This window comes from Hemitrygon akajei, chromosome 20 (genome assembly GCF_048418815.1).
Source record: "Hemitrygon akajei chromosome 20, sHemAka1.3, whole genome shotgun sequence".
NCBI lineage: Eukaryota > Metazoa > Chordata > Chondrichthyes > Myliobatiformes > Dasyatidae > Hemitrygon > Hemitrygon akajei.
In genome coordinates this window covers 5,767,714-5,794,515 of record NC_133143.1, presented here as the reverse complement: position 1 = coordinate 5,794,515, position 26,802 = coordinate 5,767,714, and the positions used below count along the sequence as shown (strand labels likewise).

General features: G+C 45.9%; 1 protein-coding gene across 1 annotated transcript in view; it reads left to right on the top strand.

Moving 5' to 3' along the window:
- The window catches only part of LOC140714004 (rab effector MyRIP-like), a 706,896-nt gene that overhangs the window by 403,167 nt on the left and 276,927 nt on the right, over nucleotides 1–26,802 (top strand). Inside the window, exons 6-8 of the mRNA XM_073024678.1 lie at nucleotides 3,284–3,381; nucleotides 7,067–7,147; nucleotides 22,324–22,458. Of these exons, the coding sequence (XP_072880779.1) occupies nucleotides 3,284–3,381; nucleotides 7,067–7,147; nucleotides 22,324–22,458 (314 nt within the window). The remainder of the gene's footprint in view (nucleotides 1–3,283; nucleotides 3,382–7,066; nucleotides 7,148–22,323; nucleotides 22,459–26,802) is intronic.

Here is a 26,802-nt window from a genome sequence, read left to right as displayed (position 1 = left end):
GGGAGACATCACACTATCCTGGTGTCTGGGAACAGGAGCGACTGGGAGACATCACACTATCCTAATGTCTGGGAGACATCACACTGTCCTGGTGTCTGGGAGACATCACTCTATCCTGGTGTCTGGGAGACATCACACTATCCTGGTGACTGGGAGACATCACACTTTCCTGGTGTCTGGGAGACATCACACTATCCTGGTGTCTGGGAGACCTCACACTATCCTAGTGTCTGGGAGACATCACACTATCCTGGTGACTGGGAGACATCACACTGTCCTGGTGTCTGGGAACAGGAGCGACTGGGAGACATCACACTATCCTGGTGTCTGGGAGACCTCACACTATCCTAGTGTCTGGGAGACATCACACTATCCTGGTGACTGGGAGACATCACACTATCCTGGTGTCTGGGAGACATCACACTGTCCTGGTATCTGGGAACAGGAGCGACTGGGAGACATCACACTATCCTGGTGACTGGGAGACATCACACTGTCCTGGTGTCTGGGAACAGGAGCGACTGGGAGACATCACACTGTCCTGGTGTCTGGGAGACATCACACTTTCCTGGTGACTGGGAGACATCACATGGTGTCTGGGAGCAGGAGCGACTGGGAGACATCACACTATCCTGGTGTCTGGGAGACATCACACTGTCCTGGTATCTGGGAACAGGAGCGACTGGGAGACATCACACTATCCTGGTGACTGGGAGACATCACACTGTCCTGGTGTCTGGGAACAGGAGCGACTGGGAGACATCACACTGTCCTGGTGTCTGGGAGACATCACACTTTCCTGGTGACTGGGAGACATCACATGGTGTCTGGGAGCAGGAGCGACTGGGAGACATCACACTATCCTGGTGACTGGGAGACATCACACTCTCCTGGTGACTGGGAGACATCACACTGTCCTGGTGTCTGGGAGACATCACACTATCCTGGTGTCTGCGAGACATCACACTATCCTAGTGTCTGTGAGACCTCACACTATCCTAGTGTCTGGGAGACATCACACTATCCTGGTGACTGGGAGACATCACACTATCCTGGTGTCTGCAAGACATCACACTATCCTAGTGTCTGTGAGACCTCACACTATCCTAGTGTCTGGGAGACATCACACTATCCTGGTGACTGGGAGACATCACACTGTCCAGGTGTCTGGGAGACATCACACTTTCCTGGTGTCTGGGAACAGGAGCGACTGGGAGACATCACACTATCCTGGTGTCTGGGAGACATCACACTGTCCTGGTGTCTGGGAGACCTCACACTATCCTGGTGTCTGGGAGACATCACACTATCCTGGTGTCTGGGAACAGGAGCGACTGGGAGACATCACACTATCCTAGTGTCTGGGAGACATCACACTGTCCTGGTGTCTGGGAGACATCACTCTATCCTGGTGTCTGGGAGACATCACACTGTCCTGGTGTCTGGGAGACATCACACTGTCCTGGTGACTGGGAGACATCACACTATCCTGGTGACTGGGAGACATCACACTGTCCTGGTGTCTGGGAGCAGGAGCGACTGGGAGACATCACTCTATCCTGGTGTCTAGGAGACATCACACTGTCCTGGTGTCTGGGAGACATCACACTGTCCTGGTGACTGGGTGACATCACACTATCCTGGTGACTGGGAGACATCACACTGTCCTGGTGTCTGGGAACAGGAGCGACTGGGAGACATCACACTATCCTGGTGTCTGGGAGACCTCACACTATCCTAGTGTCTGTGAGACCTCACACTATCCTAGTGTCTGTGAGACCTCACACTATCCTAGTGTCTGGGAGACATCACACTATCCTAGTGTCTGGGAGACATCACACTGTCCTGGTGTCTGGGAGACATCACTCTATCCTGGTGTCTGGGAGACATCACACTGTCCTGGTGACTGGGAGACATCACACTTTCCTGGTATCTGGGAACAGGAGCGACTGGGAGACATCACACTTTCCTGGTGTCTGGGAGACATCACACTTTCCTGGTGACTGGGAGACATCACATGGTGTCTGGGAGCAGGAGCGACTGGGAGACATCACACTATCCTGGTGACTGGGAGACATCACACTGTCCTGGTGACTGGGAGACATCACACTATCCTGGTGACTGGGAGACATCACACTGTCCTGGTGTCTGGGAACAGGAGCAACTGGGAGACATCACACTATCCTGGTGACTGGGAGACATCACACTATCCTGGTGTCTGGGAACCGGAGAGACTGGGAGACATCACACTGTCCTGGTGTCTGGGAGACATCACACTATGCTGGTGTCTGGGAACAGGAGCGACTGGGAGACATCACACTATCCTGGTGACTGGGAGACATCACACTATCCTGGTGTCTGGGAGACATCACACTATCCTGGTGTCTGGGAACAGGAGCGACTGGGAGACATCACACTGTCCTGGTGTCTGGGAGACATCACACTATCCTGGTGTCTGGGAGACATCACACTATCCTGGTGTCTGGGAACAGGAGCGACTGGGAGACATCACTCTATCCTGGTGTCTGGGAGACATCACACTGTCCTGGTGTCTGGGAGACATCACACTGTCCTGGTGACTGGGAGACATCACACTGTCCTGGTGTCTGGCATCAGGAGCGACTGGGAGACATCACACTGTCCTGGTATCTGGGAACAGGAGCGACTGGGAGACATCACACTGTCCTGGTGTCTGGGAGACATCACACTATCCTGGTGTCTCTGTTGCAGCCGCAGAATTTCCTGTCTCCCTAACTATTGAGTCTCACATCACATCACAGCCTCCCTGCTCCTGTTTTCACCTCAGCCTGCTGAACCAAAGCCCATCCACTCTAACAATGACCTTGCCGGGTGCCTAAGTGACCTTCTCAGGCCTTGTGCTGCATCACCAACATACGGCGGCAGTCTGCTGGAACGTTCTGAATGGCCAAGCTCAATTTAAACCGCACTCTACCTCACCAATGAACCACTTCTCACAATGATTGCAGCCCAGCAAAACGAGATTTATTTTGGAATTGAATTGGTGGGTGATGGTTGGTGGACCAGAGTCCCTGTTTCTGTGATGCATGGCTATGACCCTCACTCTCCCTTCTCCTTTCGTTTAAGAAGGCCCTGACGACCGTTCTTTGACCAAGCGTGAAGTAATTTTCCCCAGTTTTTTTTGTGTCGTGATGTCATATCTCTACTGGGAATCATTTTAGGATGTTTTTCTGATATTAAAGTCCCTGTGTAAATGGAATTTGTGTGAATAATGTGAAAAGTAATTCTCCTTCCTGTGTTAAAGGTCACACTCTCAATGAAACTCTAGCCGTGGCTCTTCGAGTGGCTGAGGAAGCAATTGAAGAGGCAATCACCAAGGCAGACTCCTACAGTGATAGTTTGGTGAGTTCTTGTGGCAGATACAATGAGGTTTGAGCTAAAATTTCCCCAAGATATTGGCTTAATTATTCCTGCACACTGACACTCTGCACCCTCTCCCACTGAGGAGAAGAGGAAGCAAAGGATATTTACCAAGATATTGTCCAGTTTAAAACATAAGGAGAAAGTGTATTGATTGGTTTTGTTTTCCCTGAAGGAAGCTAGGTAACTTGACTGTGGTATATGACATTACAAGGGAAACAGATAGAGTGGGAAGTAAAAATCTTTTTCTATGATGGGCTTGCAAAAACACGAGGCATGGGTTTAAGGTGAGATTGGGAGTTTAGAGAAGATCTGATGGCAATTGGGGTCTGGAAGACACTGTTTGAAGAGGTGGTGGAGGCAGAAACTCAAAACATTCAAAGAACATCCGGATAATTCTGTGGATTGCCAGTGCAAAGCAGGTTATTGGCCTAATGTGATTAAGTAGAACTACTGTAGATACTTCAATTGTAAGGGGAGGGGCAGGGGGGAAGGAAGGGCCTGTTTCTGGGATATATAGCTCCTTGACTCCAATTTGTTAACTGTTGTTAGATTACTTGCATAATTTTATGGGTAAAAATTCTATTAGTAAAGTAATTGAGATTAATAATTAAAGATTACCATGAAAATACCATTGATTTTAAAAACTGACTGATAAATTTCTATGGTGAATTGAAGCTACTGTCTGTGTGCTGTACCTATAATTACAGACAATGGGGCTATTAGTGAATGTTATTGTAAAAGGAGTTAAGTAGAAGAGTGAAGATGTCTTGCTACAGACACACAGATGCTTGGTTCAGGAGAACAATATACAATTTTGGATTTGTACTTTAAAGAATAGATTTACAGCAAAGATTGATTGATGTTTCCTAGGGTGACAAAGGCTGAGTAGAATAGGCTATTCTCCAAAATTTAGAAGAATGGGAGCTTGACATTGAACGTGGTATGTGAGAAATTGCCCAGGTAGTTTGCATTTACAAAAAGCAGGACATACCCAATCCAGCAAATCAATCATCAAGCTGGTACAAGGTTGGCAGTGCTGTCAAGGAGCATTGTCACACCAATAACCAGTTTCACGATGCCCGGTTTAGACTTGATCACGAGCATTTGCCTCATCAGAGATAAATATAAAAGGGCTGAATTCCAGAGGCCCCTGCTCCTAGATCCATTGAAGACTTGTGAAGAGAGAGAGAGAGAGAGAGAGAGAGAGAGAGAGAGAGAGAGAGGGAGGGAGAGAGAGAGTGAGAGGGAGAGACAGAGAGAGAGAGAGAGAGGGGGGAGAGAGAGAGAGAGAGAGAGAGAGAGAGAGAGAGAGAGAGAGAGTGATGGTACAAGTCTATTTTTGTGAATGGAAGCCTGTGGCTGATGTGTTCTGTGGGGATGGGTGTTGGGTCCCGGCTCCCTTGCTCTTTCTAAAGTGCGTGAGTGACTAGAATATGACTGCAGGAGGCATGATCAGTAAGTTAACAGATGTCACAAAGATTGAAAGAGGTGTTGACAATATGGAGAGTAGTTTTGACTGCAGAATGATATTGATGATTTGGTGAAATAGACTGAGAAAATGTGGATGGATTTTAATTCTGATAAAAGTAAGTTGATACATTTTGAGACTACTAATGAGGCTAGAAGACACAACATGATTGGTATAGTCCTATGAAATATTGAAGAATCCGTGTACATGTTCAAAGATCCTTCAAAGTGGCAGCACAGATGGATAAATCGGTTGAAAAAGCACTTGTGATATTGGTCATTAGTTGGGCATTGAATGCAAGATCAGGAATGTTACACTGCAGCTTTGTCGATCAGGCCTCAGCTGGAGCACTGCAGGCTCTCCTGGTCACCGCACAACAGGAAAAGTATGACTGTTGCACAGGGGGCAAAGAAGATTCACCAGGATGTTGTTTGGGAGTGAGAGTTCCAGTTATGAGAAGAGATTGGTGAGATGAGTCAGGTATCTTTTCCTGGAGTAGAAGAATTTAAAAGTTGATGTGATTGAGATATATTTTAAAAATGTGAAAGCTGTAGATAAGACAGACTGCAAGAAACTTTTCCCCTTATCAAATGTAGATAACATAGGTAAGATAGATTGCAGTAAGGGGGAAGAAATTTAGAGGGTACATTTCTTAGTCAGTGAGGAATAAGCTGGAGCACACTACCAGAGAAAGTTGTGAAAGCAGAGTCAGTGCCAGCATTTAAGAGATGTCGGGACAGGCGTCTGAATTGCCACGCATTGTGCACTATGGGCCAAGTACTGGAGAATGGGATTACTATAGGTGGGAGCCCACTGGTCAACACGGACGTGATCTGCTGAATGACGCATTCCCTGACTTATGACCCTGTGACCCTGTGACCCTGGCACACACGGCTGCCGTGTATTCTGCTGACAAAATCCATTACATTTCCTCTCTCAGATTATTCTGATGGTACCTCCAGGAAATGCAACCTCCACAGCCAAGACGATCAAGTGCAGGAGGTGCATAGGACATAACCACCTCACACATCAAGCTGGCTTGAAAATATACTGTTGGTCCTTCATAGTCACTGGGTCTAAGTCTCGAACTCCCTCCCCAACAGTAATGTGAGGACACGTCCACTACAAGGACTGCAGACATCACCACCAGGACCACAGTCATCTCAGAAGCTTTCTTGTAACTATCCATCTGCTCAACAAAACTGACCTAACTGTCCCTGCACATCATCCCGATGAAGGGTCTCGGCCTGAAATGTCGACAGTGCTTCTCCCTATAGATGCTGCCTGGCCTGCTGTGTTCCACCAGCATTTTGTGTGTGTTCCTTCCTGCTTCCTTGTTCCCTAACCGTCCCTGCACATCATCCCAAATGTTCCTTCCTGCTTCCTTGTTCTATTGGTAATTGTTGAGTCTGTTCACATGCTCACATTCATTTGTTTGATTACTGATGTTTGTGCAAGTGACCGTTCTGCTGTTTGTTGATTTCTCATGGCTGTTTGCACTATTGTCTGGAAAACTGTTGGTTGCTATTGTGTTGTCTGTTATGGTATTGTCCTGTGTTTTCTGCTTGGCACCGAAGCACAATCAATTCTGGTCTGTTTCACATACTGTACTGGCAATAAAGTGATTCTGATTCTGAGTCAGTTAGTCCTGTCTTGCCCTGATGTGTGAATCCTGAAAATGAACTGTACAGTATTCTTAAAGGACATGACAGGGTGAAAACAGGGAAGCTGATCCCCCTGGCTAAAGACTTCTGAATAGAGGGCTTCGCAGATGTAGAGCTGAGATTGGAAATGTCTTCACTCAGTGGGTGGTAGATCTGTGGGAGTCCTCCAAAAGGAGTCTGTGGAGACACTGCTGTTATTTTTTCAAAACAGAGATCAATAGATCAGGGGAATCAAGGGTCGTGGGGTTCTGCAGGAAATTGACACTATTCAGCCATGACTTTGTTGATATATATAAAGCTGAGTTCATTCGTATATCCCATGTGAAAGAGCTCATGGGCGATACATGGACTTCATTCTCTTTGCTTTGAAGCAGGTCACTCCTCGTTCGGTGGGGTCAGTGCTAGATCAGACCAATCCTGTCCTGTTACTGCAACCCCCCACTCACTCCCAACTCTAGAATGTAATCACAGCCTTGCATGGGATTGACACTTGTGTGTGTTCTGCAGGTAATTATCCCTCTCTTTATTGTAGGAAAAACAGAGCGAGAGCCAATATTTGCAAGAGCACAAAGAGGAGTTGGTAGAGGAGCTCGCCACTACTATAATGCAGAAGGTCTGTGAGCTCCACTGCAAAACCTGAATCTTATCAGTGTGTGGGTGATGTCGCAAAGGGCCTTAATAACTAAAGCACAATCAACACTAAGATGTGATTCCTTACCGGATTCAACAGTAGCAGACGTCTAATACTGATAATACTTTTCTGGCTTATTATCTTTTAAAATGATTCATAACAAATTGTTTGGTGAAGTTATTTCTGATTATTCTCCATGCTGTAGGCGGCACAAACCCCAGTCTCCCATCACCCCAGTGCTGGCTGAGCAAAACTGACTTCCATTTAAACAGTCTTTCATTTTATTTGCACAACTGCCCTGGCCTTGCACTCTGCACCTCTACAACACAACAGCCTCACATTCCTTTCATTCTGCCTTCTCCAATATCCCTGGGAAAAATCACAACATAGCAATTGCACCTTTGGCTGCCTAATTCCTAAACTCTGGAATTCTTTTGTCTGAACCGAGAGCCATAGTTTGGAAAGACTGATTCCTGTGTGATCTAATCACTTACCTACATTTGACCCATTTCCCTCTGAACCCTGTGTGTACCCGCCCAAGCGAGTTCCGCTTCTGCTGAACGTGCTCCTTTAAACCAGCTGCTCTGTGGAGGATTTCTGATCATTTCCCCAAGTATTAACCTACCACAGCTGTGCTTGTTCACAAAGTGATCTCATTTAACTTATCACTCAGCCACAGCCCGGGGTTAATTAACCCACCAACCCTCATATCTTTGAGCAATGGAAAGAACCTAGGCAGTCTCTTGGAGTGTGTGCACTCAGTAGCAGCCAAGGTGAGGATTGTACTTGGAATACTGGGCTGTGAGGCAGAATTTCTACCAGCTATGCCACTGTTTTGCTCTCATAGGGGTTAGCATTGGACTTTCATTAAGGTCCAAGGGTTGTACTTCTTTAAGGAAACAATGTAAGAATCTACTGTTGTTCGTTAGACCTCTGATGTTTTCCCAATATACTTCCCCTCCTTCCATTTGAACATGTTGTTTCAGAAAGGGGAAATGGACAATTTCCTCTCAGGCATCAGTGGCAAGTTTGCAAGTGTGTGGAAGCTGTCTCTGGTGGCTGATACGTGCAGTAAAGTCAGATCAAGGGTAGGTATGCTTCCCTTCTAGTTTCCTCCCTGATTGACTTCAACAATTCCCATCCAGACCAGTAAAAGGAAAATATATTTTTGAGGGATTTTCTTTTCAATTCACTTCCAGATATTGCTGGAAGGTCAGCAATGACTGTCAGGAAGGTGGCTGTAAGCCGCATTCTCCTAGGGCTGCAGCCATTCGGTGTTGATGGGGAGCGTTTCCAGTGACCATGAAGGATGCAGAGGGAGATTGTTGAGTAGACACAAGCCTCCGGGCTCTGCACAAATACAACCTGAGATGTTGTGTATATTGCCTTTTCCTGACTGTACACTAATACAGGAATGAGGTACACTAATACCTCATTCTGGGGTTTATCACGCAATCAGCCAAAATCACTAATATATGAACACCTCCAGGATAGCAATATCAAGGTTCAAGTGTCTCGAAAAATGGTCTTGTCCCAAAATATCAAGGTCAAGCTTATTGTCATTTGACTGTTCACATGTATGTCACCAAACAAACCAGTGTTCCAGCGAATCTTGGTGCACAAACCAGAACATGTAACTGAAACACCTATCTGTAGAGGGTAAGTTGTGTTCCTTCAGCAGCTTGCTTGCTTGTTTATCCAGATTCCAGTGTCTGCTCTCCTGGTCACTGGGAGAGGTGCAAAAGGAAAAGTTTGAAAAGGGATGAGGTCATGAAGAGAGAATATAGAGTGATAAGCAGGACCTCAGGGGTAGTAACCTCTTGGATTGCTGCCCGTGCCATGTGCCAATGAAGATAAGAATATGATGATTTGGAAGATAAATGTGTGGCTGAAGAATTGGTGCAGGAGGCAGGGTTACAGATTTGTGGAGCATTGACTCTCTCCTGTGAAGGTATGACCTGTATGAAAAGGACCTGAACTTGCGGGCAACAAATATCCCTGCGGGCAGGTTTTCTGGAGCCGTTGTGGAGGGTTTAAACTTGTTTGGCAGGGGGATAAGAACCATAGTGATAGGTCAGAGGGTGGGACAGCTGTTTTAAAGGTAGCCGCAGTGTGTAGAGAGACTGTGAGGAAGGATAGGCAGTGGAAGGGCATAATTACAATTAGTTGGATGGGTTGATGTGTATCTATTTTATTGCAAGAACTGCATCCACATCAGACACTTGTCTCCACAATCCCTCAGCAACCCCCGCCACTTTACACTTACACTCCACGTCTGCTACCTACACTGACACAGTCACTGTCCGACTGTATTCATGTGCCTGCGGCCAACTAGAAGAGTCCCTTTGTCACTTTATCCTTAGCTGTCAGAGTCACCTATGTTCAGATACTCCTGCACCAAGCATCACTTGTGTACACAAGATCAGTCTATAGATATAATCTTACGTCTGCAGTTACTTGTACATTATGTTTTATAGTATTACTTTTGTACTTATTGTGTATTTTTAATGCTGCGTCATCTTTTGAACAAATTTGAACCTTGAACTCTGTATCAGGTTCGCGAGTGATGAACTTAGAACATGGGTCAGTACAGGCAACTCCAAAATTGCGATCATTAAAGAGATGACTGCTTCTTGTCTGGGGTTTAGATGTTTCTAAAGGGACAGGGGGGATGTAAAAGAGGAGAAGGAGTGGATTGCTAATCATGCATAGTACCACAGCTACAGAAAGGGGGGATGTTCTAGAGGAATCGTCTGCTGAGTCAGAGTGTGTGGTTCTCAGTAATATGAAGGGAGCAATCTCTCTTTTGGATGATGGTGAGCATTTCGGAGACAGTGGCCACAATTGCTGACCTTTACCATAGTCTTGGACAGGCACAGGAGCAGATGGTATGGGAAAGTATTTAATTGGTTGTGGGGGGGAAATTATGATGCTGTTAGGCAGGAGCTTGGGAACATAAATTGGGAAGAGATATACCCAGGGAAATCACACTGGGAATGCTGAGGATGTCTAGGGAGCACTTGCATGGACTTTCTGCATAGGTCTGTCTCACTGAGGCAGGAAAAGGATGGTGTGGTGAAGGAGCCACCTTTGATAAGAGATGTGGAAATTCTAACCACAGGGATCAGACAAGCCTCTAGAATATTACAAGGTAGCCAGGAAGGGGGCTTAAGAATAGACCCAGGAGAACTAGAAGGACATATGAGAAGGCCTTGGTGAATATGATTAAGAAAAATCCTAAAGGGTATGTGAGGGGCAGGAGGATGACTAGAGTGCAGGTAGGACTGATCAGGAGTAGAAGAGGAAACATGTCTGGATTTGGAGAAAGTAGGGGAGGTTCTTAATGAATACTTTGCTTCAGTGCTCACCAGTAAGAATGTCTTAGAAATGCGACCACAGTATAAGACAGATGGATATGTTGGAACATGTTGTTATTAAGAAAGTGGATGTGTTGGAACTTTGGAAAAACATTAAGATAGCTTAGTCCTTGGGCTATACTGGATATATTCCAGGATACTATGGAGGAAGAGACTACAGTACCATTGCCAATAATCTTTGTGCCCTCACTAGAGTAGTACCAGAGGATTAGAGGGTGGCAAATGTAATTCCTTTGTTAAAGATAGGGAATAGGGATAACCTTGAAAATCATAGACCAGTAAGTCTTACGTCAGTACTAGGCAAATTATTGGAGAGGATTTGCAAGATGGTTAGGCATAGTCAGCATGGGTTTATGAGGGGTAGGTAATACCTCATGAGCCTGAGTGCAAAACAAGTTGTTGAAGGTGGTGCAGTGGATGGGGAATGTATGGACTTTAGGAAGACTTTTCACATGTTTCTCATGGTCGGTTCATTCACCAAGTCAGGAGTCATGGGGAATCAAATATGAAGGCAGAATCCAGGAGTTCTTACAAGGCAAGATTCTTAGCAGTGTGGAGCAACAGAGGGATCTTGGGCTCCACTTCCATAGATCCTTCAAAGTTGCCACACAAGTGGTTAAAAACACATGTTGTGTTAGCCTTCATTATTCAGGGGATTGAATTCAAGAGCCGTGAGCTAATGTTGCAGCTCTATAAAATTCTGGTTAAACCAGACTTGGAATATTGTGTTCAGTTCTGATCATCTCATTTAAAAATCATTAGAAGGGTATGGAGAAGATTTACAAGGATGCTGCCTGTATTAGAGAGCATGCCTCGTGAGTAAAGGCTGAGCAAGGTAGGACTTCTCTCCATGGAGTGAAGGAGGATGAGAGATGACTTACTAGAAGCATACAAGCAGATAAGATGTGCAGATTGAGTGGGCAGTCAGAGATGTTTTCACAGGGATGAAAAGGATATATGAAGAGGCATGATCTTAAGGTAATTGGAGGAAGTGTAGAGGGGTTTTTACACAGAGAGCAGTGGATGGTGGCAGAGGCAGGTACATGAGGTACTTTGAAGAGACTCTTCCATCGGCACGTGGATGAATGAAAAATGGATGCTTTGTAGGAGGGAGGAGTTAGATTAGTTTTGAGTAGTTTCAAAGATTGGTGCAACATGATGGGTTGAAGAGCCTGTATGGTGTTCTATGTTCTAGAAAGAAGAGAAGTGGATACACAGTCATCATTACTTGATGGCAAAACCTGCTCACAGAATATTACAATGGCAAAGTTTTTCATCTCTTAGTAAATTTGATGCCACCACCTATTCCCCCGAGAAAACCTATTGAACGGTTTTTGGTAGAGCTAAGGAACTGCAAGGGTGAAAAGACCCTGATGGGAGTTGTATACAGATCACCCCCATACAGGAGTAAAGATGTGGTCTACAAATTACCATGGGAGACAGAAAACACATGCCAAAAGGGTAGTGTTACAGTAGTTATGGGGGATTTCAATGTGCAAGCAGATTGGGAAGATCAGTTTAGTGCTGGATCCCAAAAGGGAGAATTTTTCAAATATGAACAAAATGGCATTTTAGAGCAGCTCATAGAACCATATAACAATCACAGCATGGAAACAGGCCATCTCGGCCCTCCTAGTCCGTGCCGAACTCTTAATCTCACCTAGTCCCACCTACCCGCACTCAGCCCATAACCCTCCACTCCTTTCCTGTCCATATACCTATCCAATTTTACCTGAAATGACACAACTGAACTGGCCTCTACTACTTCTACAGGAAGCTCATTCCACACAGCTATCACTCTCTGAGTAAAGAAATACCCCCTCGTGTTTCCCTTAAACTTTTGCCCCCTAACTCTCAAATCATGTCCTCTCGTTTGAATCTCCCCTACTCTCAATGGAAACAGCCTATTCACGTCAACTCTATCTATCCCTCTCAAAATTTTAAATACCTCGATCAAATCCCCCCTCAACCTTCTACGCTCCAATGAATAGAGACCTAACTTGTTCAACCTTTCTCTGTAACTTAAGTGCTGAAACCCAGGTAACATCCTAGTAAATCGTCTCTGCACTCTCTCTAATTTATTGATATCTTTCCTATAATTCGGTGACCAGAACTGTACACAATATTCCAAATTTGGCCTTACCAATGCCTTGTACAATTTTAACATTACATCCCAACTTCTGTACTCAATGCTCTGATTTATAAAGGCCAGCGTTCCAAAAGCCTTCTTCACCACCCTATCTACATGAGACTCCACCTTCAGGGAACTATGCACTGTTATTCCTAGATCTCTCTGTTCCACTGCATTCCTCAATGCCCTACCATTTACCCTGTATGTTCTATTTGGATTATTCCTGCCAAAATGTAGACCCTCACACTTCTCAGCATTAAACTCCATCTGCCAACGTTCAGCCCATTCTTCTAACCGGCATAAATCTCCCTGCAAGCTTTGAAAACCCACCTCATTATCCACAACACCTCCTACCTTAGTATCATCGGCATACTTACTAATCCAATTTACCACCCCATCATCCAGATCATTTATGTATATTACAAACAACATTGGGCCCAAAACAGATCCCTGAGGCACCCCGCTAGTCACCGGCCTCCATCCCAATAAACAATTATCCACCACTACTCTCTGGCATCTCCCATCTAGCCACTGTTGAATCCATTTTATTACTCCAGCATTAATACCTAACGACTGAACCTTCTTAACTAACCTTCCATGTGGAACTTTGTCAAAGGCCTTGCTGAAGTCCATATAGACTACATCCACTGCCTTACCCTCGTCAACATTCCTCGTAACTTCTTCAAAAAATTCAATAAGGTTTGTCAAACATGACCTTCCACGCACAAATCCATGCTGGCTACTCCTAATCAGATCCTGTCTATCCAGATAATTATAAATACTATCTCTAAGAATACTTTCCATTAATTTACCCACCACTGATGTCAAACTGACAGGTCTATAATTGCTAGGCTTACTTCTAGAACCCTTTTTAAACAATGGAACCACATGAGCAATACTCCAATCCTCTGGCACAATCCCCATTTCTAATGACATAGTTGAGCCCACAAACAGATCAGTAATTCTGGATTTGATGTTGCACAGTGAACTGGAATTTGAGAAGAAGAAGCTAAAGTCAGATATATCATTATTACAGTAGAGTAAAGGGAATTACAGATGCATGAGAAATGGCCAAATTTTATTGGAAAAGAACACCAGCAGGAATGATGGCAGAGTAGCAATGACTGGGCTTTTTTGAAGCATTCGGAAAGGCACGGGCAAAGAGGAAGAAGTATTTCAAAGGCAAGATGACACAACTGTGGCTGGTGAGAGAACTCAAAGCCAACATAAAAGCCAAAGAGAGGTCATATAACAGAGCAAAAGTTAGTGAGAAGTTCGAGGATTGGAACCAACAGAAGGCAACAAAAAAGTCAATAAGAAGGAAAAGATATAATGTGAGGGAAAGCTAGCCAATGATATTAAAGAGGATGCCAAAAGTTTCTTCAGAGACATAAAGTGTAAAGGAGAAGCAAGAGTAGATATCAGACCATTGGAAATTGATGCTGGAGAGGTAGTATTAGGGGACAAGGAACTGGTAGATGAGCTGAAGAAGTATTTTGCATCAATCTCCACTGTTGAAGACAAGAGTAGTATGCTGGAAATTTAAGAGTGTCAAAGAACAGAAATGTGTGAAGTTGCCATTATTAGGGAGAAGGATCTTGGGAAACTGAAAGGTCTGAAAGTAGGCAAGTCATCTGGAACAAATGGTATGCAACCCAGGATTCTGAAATAGGTGGCTGAAGAGATTGGGGAGGCAATAGACAATAGACAGTAGGTGCAGGAGTAGGCCATTCGGCCCTTCTAGCCAGCACCGCCATTCACTGTGATCATGGCTGATCATACACAATCAGTACCCCGTTCCTGCCCTCTCCCCATATCCCTTGACCCCGCTATCTATAAGAGCTCTATCTAACTCTCTCTTGAATGCATCCAGAGACTTGGCCTCCACTGCCTTCTGGGGCACAGCATTCCACATATCCACCACTCTCTGGGTGAAAAAGTTTTTCCGCATCTCTGTTCTAAATGGCCTACCCCTTATTCTTAAACTGTGGCCTCTAGTTCTGGACTCACCCATCAGCGGGAACATGCTTCCTGCCTCCAGCGTGTCCAATCCCTTAATAATCTTATATGTTTCAATCAGATCCCCTCTCATCCTTCTAAATTCCAGTGTATACAAGCCCAGTCGCTCCAATCTTTCAACATATGACAGTCCCGCCATTCCGGGAATTAACCTTGTGAACCTATGCTGCACTCCCTCAATAGCAAGAATGTCCTTCCTCAAATTTGGAGACCAAAACTGCACACAATACTCCAGGTGGGGTCTCACCAGGGCCCTGTACAGCTGCAGAAGGACCTCTTTACTCCTATACTCAATTCCTCTTGTTATAAAAGCCAGCATGCCATTAGCTTTCTTCACTGCCTGCTGTACCTGCATGTTTGCTTTCATTGACTGATGTACAAGAACACCTAGATCTCGTTGTACTTCCCCTTTTCCTAACTTGACTCCATTTAGATAGTAATCTGCCTTCCTGTTCTTGCCACCAAAGTGGATAACCTCACATTTATCCACATTAAGCTACATCTGCCATACATTTGTCCACTCACCCAACCTGTCCAAGTCACCCTGCATTCTCATAACATCCTCCTGACATTTCACACTGCCACCCAGCTTTAGATTTAATCCATTCATCTAAATCATTAATGTATATTGTAAACAGCTGCGGTCCCAGCACCGAACCTTGCGGTACCCCACTGGTCACAGCCTGCCATTCCATAAGGGACCCGTTAATCACTACTCTTTGTTTCCTGTCAGCCAGCCAATTTTCAATCTATGTCAGTACTCTGCCCCCAATACCATGTGCCCTAATTTTGCCCACTAATCTCCTATGTGGGACTTTATCAAAAGCTTTCTGGAAGTCCAGGTACACTACATCCACTGGCTCTCCCTTGTCCATTTTCATAGTTACATCCTCAAAAAACTCCAGAAGATTAGTCAAGCATGATTTTCCCTTCATAAACCCATGCTGACTCTGACTGATCCTTCTACTACTATCCAAATGTGTCGTAATTTCCTCTTTTATAATTGACTCCAGCATCTTTCCCACCACTGACGTCAGGCTAACCGGTCTGTAATTCCCTGTTTTCTCTCTCCCTCCTTTCTTGAAAAGTGGGACAACATTAGCCACCCTCCAATCAGCAGGAACTGTTCCTGAATTTATAGAACATTGGAAAATGATTACCAATATGTCCACGATTTCTAGAGCCACCTCTTTAAGTACCCTGGGATGCAGACCATCAGGTCCCAGGGACTTATCAGCCTTCAGACTCAACAGTCTATCCAACACTGTTTCTTGCCTAATATAAATTTCCTTCAGTTCATCCTTTACCCTAGTTCCTTTGGCCACTATTACATCTGGGAGATTGTTTGAAAGTAGCTGTTCAACTCATCTGCCATTTCCTTGCTCCCCGTAATAAATTCACCTGTTTCTGTCTTCAATGGCCCAATTTTGGTCTTAACTATTTTTTTGCTATTCACATACCTAAAGAAGCTTTTACTATCCTCCTTTATATTCTTGGCTAGTTTACCTTCATACCTCATTTTTTTGGCATATTGCCTTTTTTGTTATCTTCTGTTGCTCTTTAAAAGCTTCCCAGTCCTTCGGTTTCCCGCTCATCTTTGCTATGTTATACTTCTTCTCTTTTATTTTTATACTGCCCTTTACTTCCCTTGGAGCCATGGCCGCCCCTTACTCCCCTTAGGATCTTTCTTCCTCTTTGGAATGAACCGATCCTGCACCTTCTGCATTATTCCCAGAAATACCTGCCATTTTTGTTCCACTGTCTTCCCTGCTAGGGTATTGTTCCATTGAACTTTGGCCAGCTCCTCCCTCATAGCTCCATAGTTCCCTTTGTTCAACTGTAATACTGACACATCCGATTTTCCCTTCTCCTTCTCAAATTGTAGGTTAAAACATATCATATTATGGTCACTACCTCCTAATGGTTCCTTTATCTCGAGGTCCCTGATCAAATCCGGTTCATTGCACAACACTAAATCTAGAATTGCCTTCTCCCTGGTAGGCTCCAGTACAAGCTGTTCTAAGAATCCATCTCGGAGGCACTCCACAAACTCCCTTTCTTGGGGTCCAGTACCATTCTGATTCTCCCAGTCTACCTGCATGTTGAAATCCCCCATGACAACTGTATCATTACCTTTGCGACATGCCAGTTTTAACTCTTCATTCAACTTACACCCTACATCCAGACTGCTGTTTGGGGGCCTGTAGATAACCCCCATAAATTCTACCCTTAGAATTTCTCAGTTCTATCCATACTGACTCTACATCCCCAGATTCTATGTCCCCCCTCACAAGGGACTGAATATCATTCCTCACCAACAGAGCCACCCCCTCTACCAGTCAGTCTGTCCCTTCGATAAGATGTATATCCTTGAATATTCATTTCCCAGGTCCTGTCCGCTTGAAGCCATGTCTCTGTTATTCCCACAACATCGTACTTGCCAATTTCCAACTGAGCCTCAAGCTCATCTACTTTATTCCTTATACTTTGTGCATTCATATATAATACTTTAAATTCATTACTCCCCTCTCCTTTCATATCAATTCCTATTTCACTTGGCCATACTGTATGATCTCTTCTTGAGCTTTCTACTCCATTGATTCTGTTGTCCTTTTTAACTTTTCTTATTTTCACTTTCCCTTTAACTCCATCCTTATATTTCCAGTTCACAGAGCAGCAGCTTTGAGTGTCCTATGGACTCAGACCCCAAGATCTCTCTGATCCTCCACACTGCCAAGAGTCTTACCATTAATACTATATTCTGTCATCATATTTGACCTACCAAAATGAACCACCTCACATTTATCTGGGTTGAACTCCATCTGCCACTTCTCAGCCCAGTTTTGCATCCTATCAATGTCCCGCTGTAACCTCTGACAGCCCTCCACACTATCCACAACACCTCCAACCTTTGTGTCATCAGCAAATTTACTAACCCATCACAAAGAGTAGGGTCCCAGAACAGATCCCTGAGGAACACCACTGGTCACCAACCTCCATGCAGAACATGACCCGTCTACAACCACTCTTTGCCTTCTGTGAGCAAGCCAGTTCTGGATCCACAAAGCAATGCCCCCTTGGATCCCATGCTTCTTTACTTTCTCAATAAGCCTTGCATGGGGCACCTTATCAAATGCCTTGCTGAAATCCATATACATTACATCTACTGCTCTACCTTCGTCAATGTGTTTAGTCACATCCTCAAACATTCAGTCAGGCTCATAATGCATGACTCGCCTTTCACAAAGCCATGCTGACTATTCCTAATCATATTATGCCTCGCCAAATGTTCATAAATCCTGCCTCTCAGGATCTTCTCCATCAACTTATGATCCACTGGAGTAAGACTCAATGGTCTATAATTTCCAGAGCTATCTCTACTCCCTTTCTTGAATAATGGAACAACATCCACAACCCTCCAAACCTCTGGAACCTCTCCCATCCCATTGATGATGCAAAGATCATTGCCAGAGGCTCAGCAATCTCCTCCCTCACCTCCCACAGTAGCCTGTGATACATCTCATCTGGTCCCAGTGACTTATCCAACTTGATGCTTTCCAAAAGCTCCAGCACATCCTCTTTCTTAATATCTACATGTTCAAGCTTTGCAGTCCGCTGTAAGTCATCCCTATAATCACCACGATCCTTTTCTGTAGTGAATACTGAAGCAAAGTACTCATTAAGTATCTCTGTTATTTCCTCCGGTTCCATGCACACTTTTCCGCTGTCACACTTGATTGGTCCTATTCTCTCACGTCTTATCCTCTTGTTTTTCACATACCTGTAGAATGCCTTGGGGGTTTTCTTTTGTCCTGTCCACCAAGGCCTTCTCATGGCCCCTACTGGCTCTCCTAATTTCCTTCTTAATCTCCATCCTGCTAGCCTTATGATCTGCTAGATCTCTATCATTACCTAGTTTTTTGAACCTTTCGTAATAAAGGAAGCCTTTTCTGGTTGGCTGCTGATGACTAGCAGTGTTCCACAAACATCTGTGTTGGAACCACTTCTTTTTACGTTATATGTCAATGACCTAGATGACAGAATTGATGGCTTTGTGGCAAAGTTTGTGGACAATTCAAATATAGGTGAGGGGCATGCAGTTTTGATGAAGTAGAGGGGCTACAGAAGGAGTTAGACAGATTGAGAGAATGGGCAAAGAAGTTGCAGATGAAATACAGTGTCAGAAGTGTATTGCCATGCACTTTGGTCGAAGAAATGAAAGGGTTGACTATTTTCTAATTGGAGAGAAAATACAAAAAACTGAGATGTAATGGGACTTGGAATTCCTTGTGGTTAATTTGCAGGTTGAGTCCGTGGTGAGGAAGTCAAATGCAATGTTAGCATTCATTTCAAAAGGTGTAGAATCTAAAAGCCGGGATGTAATGTTAAGGCTTTATAAAACACTGGTGAAGCCTCACCTGAAGTATCATGTGCAATTTTCAGCCCTTTATTTAAGAAAGGATGTGGTGACATTGAAAATGGTTCAAAGGAACTTTACAAAAATGATTCCAGGATTGAAAGGCTTGTCATATGAAGAGCGTTTGATGGTTCTGGGCCTGTATTCACTGGGATCTCGAAGAATAAGGGGTGACCTCATTGAAACCTATTGAATGTTGAAAGGCCTCAATAGAGTGGATGTGGAGAGGATGTTTCCTGTAGTGGGGGAGTCAGGGACCAGAGGGCACAGATAGAGTGGATGTGGAGAGGATGTTCCCTATAGTGGGGGAGTCTAGGACCAGAGGTCACAGAGAGAGTGGATGTGGAGAGGATGTTTCCTATAGTGGGGGAGTCTGGGACCAGACGACACAGATAGAGTGGATGTGGAGAGGATGTTTCCTATAGTGTGGGAGTCTGGGACCAGACGACACAGATAGAGTGGATGTGGAGAGGATGTTTCCTATAGTGGGGGAGTCTAGGACCAGAGGACACAGATAGAGTGGATGTGGAGAGGATGTTTCCTATAGTGGGGGGAGTCTAGGACCAGAGGACACAGATAGAGTGGATGTGGAGAGGATGTTCCCTATAGTGGGGGAGTCTAGGACCAGAGGTCACAGATAGAGTGGATGTGGAGAGGATGTTTCCTATAGTGGGGGAGTCTGGGACCAGACGACACAGATAGAGTGGATGTGGAGAGGATGTTTCCTATAGTGGGGGAGTCTAGGACCAGAGGACACAGATAGAGTGGATGTGGAGAGGATGTTTCCTATAGTGGGGGGAGTCTAGGACCAGAGGACACAGATAGAGTGGATGTGGAGAGGATGTTTCCTATAGTGGGGGAGTCTGGGACCGGAGGGCACAGATAGAGTGGATGTGGAGAGGATGTTCCCTATAGTGGGGGAGTCTAGGACCAGAGGTCACAGATAGAGTGGATGTGGAGAGGATGTTTCCTATAGTGGGGGAGTCTGGGACCAGACGACACAGATAGAGTGGATGTGGAGAGGATGTTTCCTATAGTGGGGGAGTCTAGGACCAGAGGACACAGATAGAGTGGATGTGGAGAGGATGTTTCCTATAGTGGGGGAGTCTAGGACCAGAGGACACAGATAGAGTGGATGTGGAGAGGATGTTTCCTATAGTGGGGGGAGTCTAGGACCAGAGGACACAGATAGAGTGGATGTGGAGAGGATGTTTCCTATAGTGGGGGAGTCTGGGACCAGAGGGCACAGATAGAGTGGATGTGGAGAGGATGTTTCCTATAGTGGGGGAGTCTGGGACCAGACGACACAGATAGAGTGGATGTGGAGAGGATGTTTCCTATAGTGGGGGAGTCTAGGACCAGAGGACACAGATAGAGTGGATGTGGAGAGGATGTTTCCTATAGTGGGGGAGTCTAGGACCAGAGGACACAGATAGAGTGGATGTGGAGAGGATGTTTCCTATAGTGGGGGAGTCTAGGACCAGAGGACACAGATAGAGTGGATGTGGAGAGGATGTTTCCTATAGTGCGGGGAGTCTAGGACCAGAGGACACAGATAGAGTGGATGTGGAGAGGATGTTTCCTATAGTGGGGGAGTCTGGGACCAGAGGGCACAGATAGAGTGGATGTGGAGAGGATGTTTCCTATTGTGGGGGAGTCTGGGACCAGAGGGCACAGATAGAGTGGATGTGGAGAGGATGTTTCCTATAGTGGGGGAGTCTGGGACCAGACGACACAGATAGAGTGGATGTGGAGAGGATGTTTCCTATAGTGGGGGAGTCTAGGACCAGAGGACACAGATAGAGTGGATGTGGAGAGGATGTTTCCTATAGTGGGGGAGTCTAGTACCAGAGGACACAGATAGAGTGGATGTGGAGAGGATGTTTCCTATAGTGGGGGAGTCTGGGACCAGAGGGCACAGATAGAGTGGATGTGGAGAGGATGTTCCCTATAGTGGGGGAGTCTAGGACCAGAGGTCACAGATAGAGTGGATGTGGAGAGGATGTTTCCTATAGTGGGGGAGTCTGGGACCAGACGACACAGATAGAGTGGATGTGGAGAGGATGTTTCCTATAGTGGGAAAGTCTAGGACCAGACGGCACAGATAGAGTGGATGTGAAGAGGATGTTTCCTATAGTGGGGGAGTCTGGGACCAGAGGACACAGAAAGAGTGGATGTGGAGAGGATGTTTCCTATGGTGGGAGAGTGTAAGACCAGAGGACACAGAGTGGATGTGGAGAGGATGTTTCCTATGGTGGGAGAGTGTAAGACCAGAGGACACAGATAGAGTGGATGTGGAGAGGATGTTTCCTATGGTGGGAGAGTGTAAGACCAGAGGACACAGAGTGGATGTGGAGAGGATGTTTCCTATGGTGGGAGAGTGTAAGACCAGAGGACACAGAGTGGATGTGGAGAGGATGTTTCCTATGGTGGGAGAGTGTAAGACCAGAGGACACAGAGTGGATGTAGAGAGGATGTTTCCTATGGTGGGAGAGTGTAAGACCAGAGGACACAAATAGAGTGGATGTGGAGAGGATGTTTCCTATGGTGGGAGAGTGTAAGACCAGAGGACACAGAAAGAGTGGATGTGGAGAGGATGTTTCCTATGGTGGGAGAGTGTAAGACCAGAGGACACAGATAGAGTGGATGTGGAGAGGATGTTTCCTATGGTGGGAGAGTGTAAGACCAGAGGACACAGAGTGGATGTGGAGAGGATGTTTCCTATGGTGGGAGAGTGTAAGACCAGAGGACACAGAGTGGATGTGGAGAGGATGTTTCCTATGGTGGGAGAGTGTAAGACCAGAGGACACAGAGTGGATGTGGAGAGGATGTTTCCTATGGTGGGAGAGTGTAAGACCAGAGGACAAAGCCTATGAATATAGGGGCATCCTTTAGAACAAGATAAGGATGAGCTCCTTTTGCCAGAGAGTGGTGAAACTGTGGAATTCATTGCCACAGATGGCTGTGGAGGCCAAGTCATTGGGTATTTTTAAGGCTGACGTTGATAGATTATTGATTAATTAGGGTATAAAGGGATTTGGTGAGAAGGCAGGAAGTTGGGACTGAGGGACAAAATGGAACAGCTATGATGAAATGGTGGAGCAGACTCGTAGAGCCAAGTGCCCTAATTCCACTTCTATATCTTATAGTTTTATGGTTATCATTGCAGTGTATATATTGAGAGGTACAATGCATTTCCTTCCATTTGTTGCAGGTGATAAAGAGGAGGAAATCTGGGAGCGGCTTCACTGACTCTGAGTCAGAACTGGCACACTCCCAGAGCAAGACTTCCACCAAGGATTTCGCTCGACCTTTTCTTGGAAGCCACCAGGAGATGTCAAATCTATGGGTGAGTTATAAAATTATCTCACCCTCACATGAAAGTCAGAGAGCATCAGTCTTCTACCTTTAGAAAACAAAAGCTTTGCAAACTGATTTTGAAAAAAGAACAAAACTGGAATTGTTCAGATATAAGACCCAAAGAATGTTTTCTCTGTACCCCTATTAACAGCATTTTTCATTCTGATTTTAGGCTTCCAACTGTCAGTGTGTTTCACCAAAGGATTGTCTGTGTGTTGCTGATTGAAATTACTTCATAGTCATGGGTAATTGTTCTTACAATGAGCACGGATGACAATGTGCCAGAGTTGCAGTGTGGTTAGTGTAGTGTCCGTGAACCTCAGGAAGGTCTTTGACATTGGCCCATATGCTAATATACCTTTGAGATACAGGACAAATTGGGAACTTTAATCCGAGTTGCTTGTTAATAGGGGGCAGAGGAGGATGATGGGGATTTTTTTGTGATTGTCATTCCTGCGTGGAGTCAGGCATTTGAGCACATCTGGTTCATGCTGTCCATCAAGTACCTCTGCACAGATCCTGTTATTCACCCCACTTTCCCACCAACTTCCACCACATTCTACCATGCACCCACACATGAGGGGCAATTTAGGGCGTATTTTAGAATGTGAGAAGGAACTGGAGGTCTCAGAAAAAATACACATGGTCAAATGGACAGTACTGGTGGTCAGGATCGACCCTGTGTCTCTGGAACTGTGAGAGGCAGCACCCTGTGTCTCTGGAACTGTGAGAGGCAGCACCCTGTGCCTCTGGAACTGTGAGAGGGCAGCACCCTGTGTCTCTGGAACTGTGAGAGGCAGCACCCTGTGTCTCTGGAACTGTGAGAGGGCAGCACCCTGTGCCTCTGGAACTGAGAGAGGGCAGCACCCTGTGTCTCTGGAACTGTGAGAGGCAGCACCCTGTGTCTCTGGAACTGTGAGAGGGCAGCACCCTGTGCCTCTGGAACTGTGAGAGGGCAGCACCCTGTGCCTCTGGAACTGAGAGAGGGCAGCACCCTGTGTCTCTGGAACTATGAGAGGGCAGCACCCTGTGTCTCTGGAACTGTGAGAGGGCAGCACCCTGTGCCTCTGGAACTGTGAGAGGCAGCACCCTGTGCCTCTGGAACTGAGAGAGGGCAGCACCCTGTGCCTCTAGAACTGTGAGAGGGCAGCACCCTGTGCCTCTGGAACTGAGAGAGGGCAGCACCCTGTGGCTCTGGAACTGTGAGAGGCAGCACCCTGTGTCTCTGGAACTGTGAGAGGGCAGCACCCTGTGTCTCTGGAACTGAGAGAGGGCAGCACCCTGTGCCTCTGGAACTGTGAGAGGGCAGCACCCTGTGCCTCTGGAACTGTGAGAGGCAGCACCCTGTGTCTCTGGAACTGTGAGAGGGCAGCACCCTGTGTCTCTGGAACTGTGAGAGGGCAGCACCCTGTGCCTCTGGAACTGTGAGAGGCAGCACCTGTGCCTCTGGAACTGTGAGAGGGCAGCACCCTGTGTCTCTGGAACTGTGAGAGGGCAGCACCCTGTGTCTCTGGAACTGTGAGAGGGCAGCACCCTGTGCCTCTGGAACTGAGAGAGGGCAGCACCCTGTGTCTCTGGAACTGTGAGAGGGCAGCACCCTGTGCCTCTGGAACTGAGAGAGGGCAGCACCCTGTGTCTCTGGAACTGTGAGAGGGCAGCACCCTGTGTCTCTGGAACTGTGAGAGGCAGCACCCTGTGTCTCTGGAACTGTGAGAGGGAGCACACTGTGCCTCTGGAACTGTGAGAGGGCAGCACCCTGTGCCTCTGGAACTGTGAGAGGGCAGCACCCTGTGTCTCTGGAACTATGAGAGGGCAGCACCCTGTGTCTCTGGAACTGTGAGAGGCAGCACCCTGTGTCTCTGGAACTGTGAGAGGGCAGCACCCTGTGCCTCTGGAACTGTGAGAGGGCAGCACCCTGTGTCTCTGGAACTATGAGAGGGCAGCACCCTGTGTCTCTGGAACTGTGAGAGGGCAGCACCCTGTGTCTCTGGAACTGTGAGAGGGCAGCACCCCATCCCCCACACCACTATGTCATCCATTCTGAGATCCATACTATCTGTTATATAAAGTAACCATTTGGATTTGAATGGAAGAGGTGTGTTTACCAAATTCACTGTAACAAGAATACTGATGAAAATGTAAGATTGTATTTGGTTATATTGATGAATTAGTGGTACAGATGGAGCAATGACAAATGAAATGTAATGTGGTATATTTTGGCACAGCCAATAAGACGAGAGCACACACCGTGAATGGTATGGACCTATAGAGTGGTAAGGAATGGAGGGACAAGTCCAGGCATCCATAAAGATGGCAGTTCAGGTAAATAGGGTAGCGAAGAAGATATGAAATACTCATCTTTATTAGCTGAAGCACAGTAAGGCAATTGATGGTTCAACAATGTGTGATAGTGCTCAGCTGGGGTACTATGTTAACAGAGTCGCAGGGCATGGAGAGCCCTCTGGACAAGCAGTGGAGATGGCATCAGCTGCATGGGTTGAACTGTGTTCACTTTAATGCAAGCTGTATAAAAACAAGGATGATGAACTTGGAGCATGGATCAGTGCAAGAAATCACTATGTTGTGGCCATTGCAGACTTGGCTGCTTCCTCTTCCTGGCTTTAAATCTTTCAAAAGGAACAGGGAGGAGGATAAAACAGGAGGTATTGCTGATCAGGGATAATATGGCAGTGGCAGAAAGGGAGGACGACATGGAGGGATTGTCCACAGATCCAGACATAACAAGAAGGGATAATCACACTGTCTATCGGCTTTGGTGACTTCATGTCCCCTGATATTGATTGGCACCTCCTTAGTGTAAAAGAGGCAGAATTTAAATGGGCCAGGAACAATTGCTGACACAGCTTATGTTTGAGCCTATTAGGGAAAAGGCAATTCTTGATTGGGTGTTGTGTAATGGTTCCTTAATGTTATTATAGCTGGGGGCAGTCATGAGGATAAGCTCCCACTACCTATTAAATTCTCCAAATGCTGTGCATCTCCAATATCCTCTGACAACCAAGTCCAGCTCCTGGGTTACCCCAGGAGGGGGCAAGGCTGGGTTGCTGGCACCATAAAAACCCTAATTTTTGGCAGATTGGGCTCATCAATCACGGTTGGCAGTTCATCTAGGAGAAGGAAAACTCTGATTTCAAACATCTACTGCCTTGCAGCTTTGGGGGTAAACGCAGAGGAAAAATCTGGGTTTTTAAGTAGAGTCAGTTGCATGTGCTTGTGTACAAAGGGCAGTAATTTTTGTTACTGATAATTAGTGAGAAATTAGCAGTAAGACAATTTGGAACTGTTTTGCTCACTGCGTTTCAAACATTCACATTTGCAAATGCCAGAAACAGCCAGAAATGAAAATGCTATGAGTTCACTGCTTCACCAAGTTAGGAACTATGAAGAATTTGAAAGTATCTACAATAACCTTGAATGTTACAATGAAAATGAAGATTTGGAGGATATACTTGTCGAAAGTATTGTATGAAGGCAGTCCATTTTCTTCACTAGGGGTCTGTGCTGACTGTATTCATTTACAGTCAATCAAAAAAACAAGCCCCTATATATTGGGCATTTGTGGTGTCCAGGGAGGGGTAGCACCTCTGGTGAAGTGGCTTGTCATGTCCATTTAAGAGTATCTGTCCCTACCGGACACTCAGCTCTCACCAGCGGCTCCAAGTAGCATGTGCAGTGGCCAGTCTAAGTCAGCTGAAGGCAGCTGCAGGCCTCGTCCCTCGGTGAGATAGGGACATGTCTGTCCTAGCACACAAAGTCAGCTCCAACAGACTGGGCAGAGGAGATCCAACAGCCAGGAAGATGGCTTTGCAACACTCTGTGAAGGGCATAACAAGACACAGAAGAGATCATGATCATCCACTGCAGGCAAGGAAGACCCCAGATGTGACACTAGTTTGTACCGCTGGGCTCAGACCTCCGCAATCGAGAGTGGAGCTGCCCCAGTGCAACGGCTTTTCCACTTTAAAAGCTCTCCCGCACAGCTTTCCTGCCATCGTCAGACACGATGAGCAATCACCACGTGGATAACTATTAGGAACTAGTTTTATAGTGCTGTAGTAATTCAACGGGCTAAACATTGTCATTTAAAAAAGCATAAAGGGTAATAGGCATAAACAAGATCAAACATCCCGATAACAGCTCTGGGGCAAGAGCTAAGACAAGAGAATCAGAACAAAAGAATGCCCTGAGTAACAAAGAATAACTGAAGGTTCAATGTATGGTGTTGGCACGAGAGAGCCCTCCCCTCCCCCCCCCCCCAAGTCACAGAACGAGAAAGCTACCAAAAAGCAGCAGCAAGCTCTTCAGAGAAAAA